At 37.8% G+C, this 12,145-nt stretch overlaps 1 protein-coding gene across 1 annotated transcript in view; it reads left to right on the top strand.

The window, feature by feature from the left end:
• Positions 1 to 12,145, top strand: part of LOC128661323 (gastrula zinc finger protein XlCGF26.1-like) — a 67,820-nt gene that overhangs the window by 48,969 nt on the left and 6,706 nt on the right. Inside the window, exon 2 of the mRNA XM_053715592.1 lies at positions 4,719 to 5,253. Within this exon, the coding sequence (XP_053571567.1) occupies positions 4,719 to 5,253 (535 nt within the window). The remainder of the gene's footprint in view (positions 1 to 4,718; positions 5,254 to 12,145) is intronic.

The raw sequence follows: 12,145 nt of genomic DNA, 5'->3' as shown, positions 1-12,145 counted from the left end.
CTCTTCTGGTTTCAGGGTGGTGTCACTCAAATTATATATACCCTTCACTTCGTTTTCAATTTGACCAATATTGTCGTTGGGTCTATCATTCTCAGATCTGGCTATTGACTGTTCCAATTTGGGTCTGTTCTTGAAATTTGACCCTGATCTTCTTCCTCGATATAGCTTCTTTTTATCGGGGTATCTACATTCTCCAACATTATCGGTTTTCTTTTTCCTTTCGGGTCTCTCATTGGCAGGTTGTTATGACCCATCCCTATAAAAGATGAGGATGCTGTATTGGTACCTTCCCTAGGGGACTCTCTAGATGTATCATTCATTTCCCTTGATGTGAGAGTAGCTAGGGAAGAGAATCTGTTAGGCAGCCCCCTATAATTCTCTTTCCACTCTTGTGGTTGTCCCCTATGGCCCCCATGGGGGTAATATTCAGTATTCTGACTGTTATATTGTCGTTGTCTGAACGGGTTTCTCTGTTGGTATTTTGTCATAGTCTCTCCCTGATGGTCAATCTCGAAGTTATCGAATTGTTGTTGGTGCTGTCTATGATCTTCCCTAATCTGACAGGGTTGGGAGAATCTATTTCGATACCCATTGTTATAATTTGATGTGTATTGTCCCCTTCTAAAATCATACTCCCCTGTATCAAGAAGGAAAACATAAATTATGCTTACCAGATAATTTCCTTTCCTTCTGTACAGGGAAAGTCCACAGCTCCCGCACGTGTTCTCCGATGGGCGGCCCTAAATTTTAATTTCTCCTTCTGGCACCTTTTTCACCCTGATATTTCTCCTACTGTTCCTTGGTCCCTCGGCAGAATGACTGGGGGATGAGGGCAGTGGGGGAGGTATTTAAGCCTTTGGCTGGGATGTCTTTGTCTCCTCCTGGTGGTCAGGTTCAGTATTTCCCACAAGTAAGAAATGCAGCTGTGGACTCTCCCTGTACAGAAGGAAAGGAAATTATCTGGTTAGCATAATTTGTTATTTTCTTCATTGACTAGATATCCTTTATTGAAGCAACTGCAGTGCACTACTGGGAGCTAGCTAAGCACATAAGGTGAGTCAATGACAAGAGGCTTATATGTGCCACTAATCAGCAGCTAGCGCACCATAGTGCATTATATGCTTTGTCACAAAGGTCACCAAGGGAATAAAGCAGATTTGATAATAGAAGGAAATTGGAAAGTTGTTAAAATTTGAATCATAAAAGTATAATTGTGACTTTGCTGTCCCTTTAATGTGTTTCTAATGACTTGTTTTACCGGTGTATAAAATAGTATGGAAGGGATATATATTTTATATCACAATATAAAATATAAATAAGGTGCGCCAAAAAATGTAGCAAAAATAATACAATTGTGTATTGTGAGGTGATGGAGTATAAATGCCTCAAAAAAATAATAAAAATATGTTTTGTGCAAAAGAGTCACACCGTGTCGCAGAAATGTTGGTGCTAATCTCTGAGTGTATCCAAGAATTCTATGCAGAGGACTTATTTGAGTGTAATGTGTGTTATAGACAAAAAATAGTGTGTCTCTCAAGATATATAAGAGAAATGGTGTAAAACAAACTGTCAAGGATATACAGTGAAAAAAGAAAAAACTATGAATTATAACCATAAAATATGTACAGCATATCTGGTGATAAAAAGTTATATAACATAGGAGAAATGTCCATACATATATTGCAAAAGCAAACCAGAAAGTTTGTTGTTTCAGGAGGATCTTCAAAGAATACAGAGATCCCGTGTTGTCAGGCTGCTTCTCATGGTGCTGGCGGTGAATCAGGTATCTATAGAGTGAAAGAAGAAAGAGAGCGCCTCATAGTGCAAATATCTCTGTGCAGTTAGAGAGTGTGGTGTTATCCGGTAGAAAGATACTCACAAGTAAAGTGGCACTTTTCGTTAAGAAAGTGCAGACAGGCAGGCTGACATTTACAGCAGTCAGTACGCTGGCAAGATCTGATGAAACGGCCAGGAGCTAGCGGCCGAGAAACGCGTTATTAGCTCCATTAAACCTGTTTTTAACCACTTAGTTTGGACTGTTTTCCATTATTTGCCAGCTTTTAAAAACCTTAGAGACGTTGCAGATACGTTTTTTATCAGCCTACACCAGTTACCCTTTTATAAAGGATTCAATCCATACTGGGACAAAGAAGTCTCTCGCGGAGCACGGCTCCTAATATCACCAGGGTCCTGTCAGTTGATACTTTGACAGCGAGACACCCACGGAACTGCAGTGCACTCTCCTTGCCAGCGTACTAACTGCTGTAAATGTCAGCCTGCCTGTCTGCACTTTCTTAACGAAAAGTGCCACTTTACTTGTGAGTATCTTTCTACCGAATAACACCACACTCTCTAACTGCACAGAGATATTTTGCACTATGAGGCGCTCTCTTTCTTCTTTCACAGTATAAAATAGTATAAAGTGTATGGAAAATTTCACCTTTAGCTTTATTTTTATGTAAAATAACTGTTTGCTGTTTGTAATTTATTTTCATTATTAAATTGTACACAGCTTTTTAAATGACCTGAGGCTCCAGCTCCTACTTAGCATATGCAGGAGTTCACATTATATAAAAATATGAGTCTGTTATTGGCTCATAGCTGTCACATGGTACAGGAGTCTGTTATTGGCTCATAGCTGTCACATGGTACAGGTGCAGAACTACATTTATCACAAAACAATCTATTGCTCTTTTTAAATTCATAGTAAGTTTTATTGCATTGTATTTTTATTATGCAACTGTGGTTTTGTAATTCTATATTTTATGGTCCTTTTTAAATGGACTGAATTTGCCAAAAGAACATGTCTCATTATATTATCACTCTATGTAAACACAAATTCTTTATTTTCTTAACTCTATACAAGGAAACAATTGAAATGAACATTTAGTGCCTATCTCTCCCACATCCCATTGCAATGTGATTTACGACAACTCAGTATTGACCAAGAGAAGTTAAAGGACTATGGGTGGAGCACATGACAAAATGTCTCACAGTGAGAATTAGTAGGAAGTACAATACCAATACTGCAGTATCCAATTTAACTTATATTTAAACAACTGATATTTAACATTTTCTTTCAGGATAAAATATTGTTTCATATAAATGATAAAAACAAAGACTATAATATGTTTGTAAAGTTGTGATATGGCCCCACTTAAATAGATTTTCTTCCATTATGTTGTATAGATCTGATTCATATTTAAGGGGCAATTATAACACTCACAGAGATAACTGTACTAAATGCTTGGGGTGAATCAGCATCACATATGTAATCACCTAATCAGCTGATCTGTATCACATGAATTGTTGTGTGCCTTATCAGAATTATTATTTCATTATCTGTCTAAACCATTTAATATACTTTTTACAGACACAGAAAGAGCACTGAGAGATATCAGGTATTGATGTAACTGGAGTGAATAAGAGAACCTTCTTCCTGAGCACAGACATTAGAGCCTGTTATCAACATGAACTCATATGTGTTAGGTGAGTAAAATAGATATTATGCTGACTTTAATTACTGGGAAATAAGAATAGATAGCTCATTAAACAAATATAAACTATTATATTTATATCTGAATCTTTAAGAGCATTTGTGTCAGTGACGTTATAAAGAAGGAGCAACCACCATTGGGCTGAGGAGGAGGATAAAAAATACTACTCCCATCTCTGTCCTTTTAGACAGATCATGTCCATCAACTCCCTAACCTCACCCTTTGACCTGGTTCATTACTCAGAACACCGGCAACTCCACCTTCCTCTGCCCTGACCTTGCTCATGGAACATCCATAACTACACTTATGCCTACCTTTTTCCATGTGTGGAACACCCACAACTCCCCCAGTGTTCCCCACACCAGAACCACCACTAGTTTGTGTGCTTAATTTTACAGTGAGCATTATTAAACTAATAAAGTTTTTGTCTGTTTATATAAATTGAACAACCACAGCCAAAAGCTAAAGATTATCATAAGGTCACTTCTTCTTACCCTCTCAAAACATCGCACACTGTTGATTAGTCTGTGATGATTAAGACATCATGTTCTCGCCCAACTGGTTGAGCATGAGCTGGGCAGGGCTGTATTTGCAGTTGCTTGTGCAATGTTAAATGAGGATGGTGAATGTCACCTCTCTTGCCCAGAATACAGATGTACTTGTTCCCTGGCTGAGAACATTATCCACACGCACTTTGTTTAATGCATAGTTTACTATGATGTAGTAATGTTTACATTCTATGTCATGCTTTTTTAATTTGTGATTTACAGGTAAATAACTTTAAAAATAGTGTAAAAAAATGTTTTTTAATTGAGATGGATTATATTATAATAAACAAACATTCTTATTTTTCTTTATTCCATTTCTTTTTATGTAGACAAACACGTGAATAGTTCATATCCATCCTTCACTACAGGAAGCATCAGAATTATACCGCAAACTCCAATAGTTTTAGTCATGACTATTCACAAACATTGGGGATATCACAGCCGATATTTAAAGGAGATGATGAATTGGCAGGAACTGGGCAGCAATCATTATGTACAGAGAGTAATTTAGTCATCAAACAAGAGGACAACATTTCTGACTTATCTAGTGAAATTATTATCCCTGTGGATAAACCACACACATTTACTGAGCTTTCAAAACATATTAAAGATAGGAAAAGTCTACAGTCTAGCCAAATGATTCATACAAAGGAGAGACCTTTTAAATCTACAGAACACCACAAAATTCACACAGGTGAGAAGCCACGCACATGTACTGAGTGCAGCAAATGTTTTACACAAATGAATCATCTGAAAACTCATAAAAAGATTCACACAAGAGAAAAGCCTTTCACGTGTACAGAGTGTGGAAAAAGTTTTTCACGAATAGAAAATCTGAAAACTCATGAAAGGAGTCACACAGGGGAAAAGCCTTTCACGTGTACAGAGTGTGGAAAAAGTTTTACACAAAAGAGTGATCTGAAAACTCATGAAAGGATTCACACAGGGGTAAAGCCTTTCACATGTACAGAGTGTGGAAAAAGTTTTACAAAAAAGAGTAATCTGAAAACTCATGAAAGGATTCACACAGGAGAAAAACCTTTCATATGTACAGAGTGTGGAAAAGGATTTACAGAAAATATTAATCTGAAAACTCATGAAATGATTCACACAGGAGTAAAGCCTTTCAAATGTACAGAGTGTGGAAAAAGTTTTACACAAAAGAGTAAACTGAAAATACATGAAAGACTTCACACAGGAGAAAAGCTGTTCACATGTACATGTGGAAAAAGTTTTACACATATGAGTACTATGAAAAATCATGAAAGGATTCACAAGGGAAGAAACCTTTCACATGTTTAGAAAGTGGAAAAAAGGTTTTTTATTGAAATCTGGTATCACAAAACACCAAATATTTACACACAAATAAACTTTTATATGCACAGTGTACAAACCTTTTTACAATTATCCTAAAGAGGACAAGCTCTCTAAATAGATGCATCAAAAAAGGATGATATTTTAATTATTACTTTCTAAATCCGAGTTTGACTAAGGGTTGATACCCCAAAATGTAGTCTTGTATTTTGTACCTGCTCCTGGTGAAAAGGAATAAAGAAAGTTTGAAATAATTGGTTGTGCTGCCTTTCTTTGGAACTTTTGAGGTATTGCAAGGTATGCAGTAACCTTTTTTGGTGTGCACAACCTGACGGCTTGAGTGCTGGATTTCATTTGACATTAAATCCCAGTTATAAAAGCCCCAGATTGGAAGTGCTCTCCTGCTGTCCTTTGTTCTTCTATATATGTGCAGCTCAGTTTCTCTCATATAAATGTGATAGAATCCAAACACCACACAGGAATATACAGATCTGTCCTCATACTGACCAGTTTACACAACCATTCACCACCAAAGCACCCCCAGTGTTGTTTATTAATATGCCAGTGTTAGGAGTTGTACGTTTTGATTTACATAGGGGAGGAAATAATTTTATTTACAGAATAAAGGAGTCTTTATATGAATAGAGTGTTAGAGAATTATATAAACAAGAACATCAGTCTCAAATGATTGATATCTGGGAGATATATTTAATGTGCACATCATGTGGATAAACCTTTTCTTATAGCAATAGATGCTTAGCATTGTACATGTTATATACCAGAGGAATTACTGAGGGGAAACTGATTTTATTTCATGAGACAAAATATCAGTAACCGGTACATACGTGATCATAATCAGTTTAATTTAAATGGCTACTATAACCTACATGTATACTGGGTATGTAATATGTGTGTCATGTGATCATAATCGGTTTAATTTAAATGGCTACTATAACCTACATGTATACTGGGTATGTAGTATGTGTGTCATGTGATCATAATCAGTTTAATTTAAATGGCTACTATAAACTACATGTATACTGGGTATGTAATATGTGTGTCATGTTCTGTAACTTGATATTATGTCTGTTAGATGTTTTCATGTTAGTTAGAAGCCACAAGAACTGATAATAGCACATACTGTATATATAAAGGGAACATTATATGTCTGATAAATCCCTTTGTATCAAGAGCACAAGTGTTAGGTATATTTATACCATTGTGTGCATATATCATGTAATGCTGCTTCTTACTATATAATGATATACAATGTTTTTTCATGCAAATAAAAAGTGATTTTAATCCAGACCAGTATTATTTTTGTATTATTAAAAACACAAAATCACAGAATAATTAGGAATAAATCATCAAAAACAAAAGCTAAATCTGATGGTGAAAGTTAAATGCTGATAACTCAGAGCAGCAATTGTTTCCATCTTTCCAATTTACTTCTATTATCTAATTTTCTTTGTTCTTTTGGTATCCTTTGTTATAGAGTAAACCTAGGAGGCTGATATTATATGAGCTTAGGGGCGTGCACGTGTATTTAGCACTCTGTGCAGCAGTGTTTGTAACTATGTATACCATTGCTATAAATGTTCTTGCAAACTCTGCTGTCTGAAGACACGTGCACGCTCCTGAGTTCACCTAGGGTTACTCTTTAACAAAGGATACTAAGAGAACCAAACACAAATTATAATATAAGTAAAATGGAAAGTTGTTTGAAACATCATTTTCTATCCAATCTATTTAAGTTTAATATTTACTTTACTGACCCTTTTAACAGTACATAAAACAATATCAAATGAACCCCCTACCTAGACCAACCCAGATTATTAATCACCAGCAAGACTTTATACACAGACATTTTCTGTTACTTAAACCATACTTAAAGGGCACTTTCATGATTAAGATTTGGGGGGCGAATTATCAAGCTCCCTCAGGCTCACCGGAAACGGCAGTTATGAAGCAGCGGTCTAAAGACCACTGCTTCATAACTTGCCTGCCTGCTCTGAGGCTGCAGACATCAATTTGCCCAACCCTATGCTATCAGGCTGATTGACACTCCCTGCTAGCGGCTGATTGGCCCTGAATCTGCAGGGGCAGCATTGCTAAATGCTTACAGCATATGCTTCATCGTATTATGTCCGCTCACACTGTCATAGGTCGGCCCCAGAATGTATAATTTTATTCTCTTTTAATTTCACTTCTGTTATCAAACTTATGTTATCCTGGGAACTGACTGCTGATTGGTGGCTACACACATGTGCCTCTTGTCATTGGCTCACCAGATATGCTCAGTTAGCTCCCTGTAGTGCATTGCTGCTCTATAGCTGACTTTGCAGAAGTTAAACACATAGTTATATACAATCAGTGGTACAACAATAAACTGATCTAATATATTTAAACATTATGGCACCTCTAAATCCCTTTAATTAATATCATTAATTATATTCTAGGTAATCAATATCTCTGTAAATTTGTCAAAATGTTCTCTTCATTAAACAAGGATTCACAACAAAATAGCACAAAGCTAGATCTGACTAAAGGGACAGTAAACACCTTGAGACTGTAATATAAACTGACTACTTATTCCTAGGAAAACAACTTTACTGTATACTTTCATTGTCTAATAGTTTTGTTATATCAGCTGTGTGCCGGGATATTATCTGTGTGTCACAGACGTACAGTGACTAATAATGCAATAATCACATAGAAATAACTTCACTGACTCACTATTTAATGTCTAATAGTATTGTTATATCAGCTGTGTGTCGGGATATTATCTGTGTGTCACAGACGTACAGTGACTAATAATGCAATAAACACATAGAAATAACTTCACTGACTCACTATTTAATGTCTAATAGTTTTGTTTTATCAGCTGTGTGCCGGGATATTATCTGTGTGTCACAGACATACAGTGACTAATAATGCAATAAACACATAGAAATAACATCACTGACTCAATATTTAATGTCTTAATAGTATTGTTATATCAGCTGTGTGCCGGGATATTATCTGTGTGTCACAAACGTACAGTGACTAATAATGCATTAAACACATACGGCTAGATTTAGAGTTTGGCGTTAGCCGTCAAAAGCAGCATTAAGAGGTCCTAACGCTGCTTTTTAACGCCCGCTAGTATTTAGAGTCAGCAAGGAAAGGGTCTACCGCTCACTTCCTTACCGCGACTCCAGGCTACTGCAGATCCCCTTACGTCAATTGCGTATCCTATCTTTTCTGTGGGATTTGCCTAACGCTGGTATTTGGAGTCTTGGAAGAACTGAGCGGTAGACCCTCTACCGACAAGACTCCTACCGCCAAAAAAAGTCAGTAGTTAAGAGCTTTATGGGCTAACGCCGGAATATAAAGCTCCTAACTACTGTGCTATAAATTACACTAACACCCATAAACTACCTATGTACCCCTAAACCGAGCCCCCCCCCCACATCGCCAACCCTCTAATAAATTTTTTTAACCCCTAATCTGCCGACCGGACACCGCCGCCACCTACATTATCCCTATGAACCCCTAATCTGCTGCCCCTAACATCGCCGACACCTATATTATATTTATTAACCCCTAATCTGCCCCCCCAACATCGCCGCTACCTTACCTACACTTATTAACCCCTAATCTGATGACCAGACCTCGCCGCCACTATAATAAATGTATTAACCCCTAAACCGCCGCACTCCCGCCTCGCAAACACTAGAATAAATTGTATTAACCCCTAACCTGCCCTCCCTAACATCGCCACCACCTACCTACAATTACCTACACTTATTAACCCCTAATCTGATGACCAGACCTCGCCGCCACTATAATAAATGTATTAACCCCTAAACCGCCGCACTCCCGCCTCGCAAACACTAGAATAAATTGTATTAACCCCTAACCTGCCCTCCCTAACATCGCCACCACCTAATCTCCCGCCGCTACCTTACCTACACTTATTAACCCCTAATCTGATGACCAGACCTCGCCGCCACTATAATAAATGTATTAACCCCTAAACCGCCGCACTCCCGCCTCGCAAACACTAGAATAAATTGTATTAACCCCTAACCTGCCCTCCCTAACATCGCCACCACCTACCTACAATTATTAACCCCTAATCTCCCGCCCGCAACATCGCTGCTACTATAATAAATGTATTAACCCCTAAACCTAAGCCTAACCCTAACACCCCCCTAACATAAATATAATTTAAATTAAATGAAATAATATTCCTATAATTAAATAAATTAATCCTATTTAAAACTAAATACTTACCTATAAAATAAACCCTAATATAGCTACAATATAAATAATAATTACATTGTATCTATTTTAGGATTTATATTTATTTTACAGGCAACTTTGTATTTATTTTAACTAGGTACAATAGCTATTAAATAGTTAATAACTATTTAATAGCTACCTAGTTAAAATAAGTACAAAATTACATGTAAAATAAATCATAACCTAAGTTAAAAATACACCTAACACTACACTATCATTAAATTAATTAAATAAATTACCTACAATTAGCTAAACTAAAATACAATTAAATAAACTAATCTATAATACAAAAACAAACAAACACTAAATTACAAAAAATAAAAAAAGATTACAACCAATTTAAACTAATTACAACAAAATTTTTTTTTTTTTTTTTTTTTTTTTTTTTTTGGTTCAGCACTATGGACAGCACTTTTTTTTTTGTGGATGAATTTATCAACCAATCAGCAAGAACAACCCAGGTTGTTCACCAGAAATGGGCCGGCATCTAAACTTACATTCTTGCATTTCAAATAAAGATACCAAGAGAATAAAGAAAATTTGATAATAGGAGTAAATTAAAAAGTTGCTTAAAATGTCATGCTCTGGCATGCTCTAGCTGGCAGAGACAGGTGGTTCCGGAGGAGGAGCTTAACGCAGGTGCTGAGCGTTTTGCACTCTAGTCCTACTGCAGCTGGTGGAGATCTCTCGCGCCGAGCCTGGATACTGGGCTAGCTTAATGGACAGCCTTTAACATCGCTATCGGAACCTGGGCAGTGGAATAACAACCCACTGTGATGGCAGAATAATTTGAAAAAAGTTTCTTTTCTACAGCTGTTGCCCTTATAATATTACTCTGAGACAGCTCCCACAGAAAGCCGGTATTTATCTCTCCCTCCTCTCCCACCTGTGCTGCGTGAGAGGAGGTGAGCACTACATGTATGCTATCAAGTTGTACTGAGTATACCCCCATCATTAAAGTCACTTGAGAGGTTGGAAAGGCAAAACACTACATACCGGGATAAATATCAGCGTATTGTCTTTTTTTCCTCACCATCTCCCTTTGCTTTCAGGAGACTTGTGCGGTAACTCTCACCCCCTCCCCTCTCTTCAGTTAATCGGAACACCTGAAACGCAAGGCTTACCTCTCCCCCTGCAGAGTCCTGACCCTGGAACGCTGTCCGAGGATCGTCTGGGGCTCTTCTCTCCTCCCCCCTTCCCCACCGGTGCTGCGCGGAAGGCGGGGGTCATCTTGCCGTGTCTTCTTTCTCGGCTCTACCCGCTGTTGACTCTACCCCCTCTCCCACCGGTGCTGCGTGAGAGGGGGCGGGCGCTACCCTGGAACTGGTGTGGCTGCGGAAAGACGCGGCGCAGGCTTTTTTTTGTCTCTCTGGGGATTATTACCCTCTGTCCTCTCCTGTACACCGCTGGTTGTGTGAGTGGAGATGGAGGCATTGCGGGCCGCACTAGAGGATTAGACTGAGACTTCGAGCCGTGAGAGGCGGTTATTGGAGAGGCTGTGCTCCTTATCGGTGCTGGCGTGGGCCCTCTGCAGGGGACTCTTTAACGGCATTTGGGGACAAGAGAAGGAGGTGAGTCCCTTAGACTTGTAAAGGAATCTGGAAAGATTACAGAGAGGGGTTGTGGAAGGGAGAGGAAAGGAAGAAATAGAGAAGAAAAAGTGTTGTAACTTTTCAGTGACAAGCAGCAAAGATTTGTCCTCTCAACATGTTTGGACACTGGGTATAAATTGATACTCCCTGAAAGGAAGAAAGAAAGAATATATACTCTTATAATTAAAGAACTTTATAAGAGCTGGGAAACATTACTTTATCTATATGGACTACCTTGACAGTCTTTTCCTGGCCTATACACCTAAAGAATATTATCTGACCTAAGACCTAGACTTGGCTGGAGAGGGGAGGGGGAAAGGAAAAAAGAAGGGGTACTGAAGGGGAAGGAAAATAACATAACTTGGGGTATTACAATGTTTTAGTTAAAGATTTACTTCTCTGGCTGCATAACTAGTAGGAAAAGGATATAGTGAACACAGAAGGAAACAAAGAGACATTGTTAACATTTGTATCTTCCTATATAGATAGCAGGCCAATCTTTGTAATACTGTGTGTTGTCAGGGAGGAAGATTGATATTGTTTGATACCTCTCTTTCTTTTTCACTGTTTATATGCCTACTTGTTTTGAGGAAATCTGACCGATTAACTAGTTGGATCTGTGAGGGAAGTTGAGGGGAGGGAAGGGAGGGGAAGGGTAGAGTAAGAAAAAAAAAAAAAAAAGAAAGATAATTGTTTTCTGAAAAGCATTGCATAGTTCATCTTTCTTTTCACTTTTTAATGTATATTTTCCCTGCATATATGTTTTGGTAACAAGAGCCATATATATACATCTGGCTCCTTCCTAATATAAAAAAAAAAAGTTGACATTTGGTCTCTTATCTATGGTTCTTTAATAAACATAAGCACAGGGGAGGCTTCTGTATCCTTGAAAATATATTGAGTAAAT

Source organism: Bombina bombina, chromosome 5 (assembly GCF_027579735.1).
Source record: "Bombina bombina isolate aBomBom1 chromosome 5, aBomBom1.pri, whole genome shotgun sequence".
NCBI lineage: Eukaryota > Metazoa > Chordata > Amphibia > Anura > Bombinatoridae > Bombina > Bombina bombina.
The sequence above is the reverse complement of the archived record's forward strand: the minus strand, read 5'-3'. Positions and strand labels throughout refer to the sequence as shown.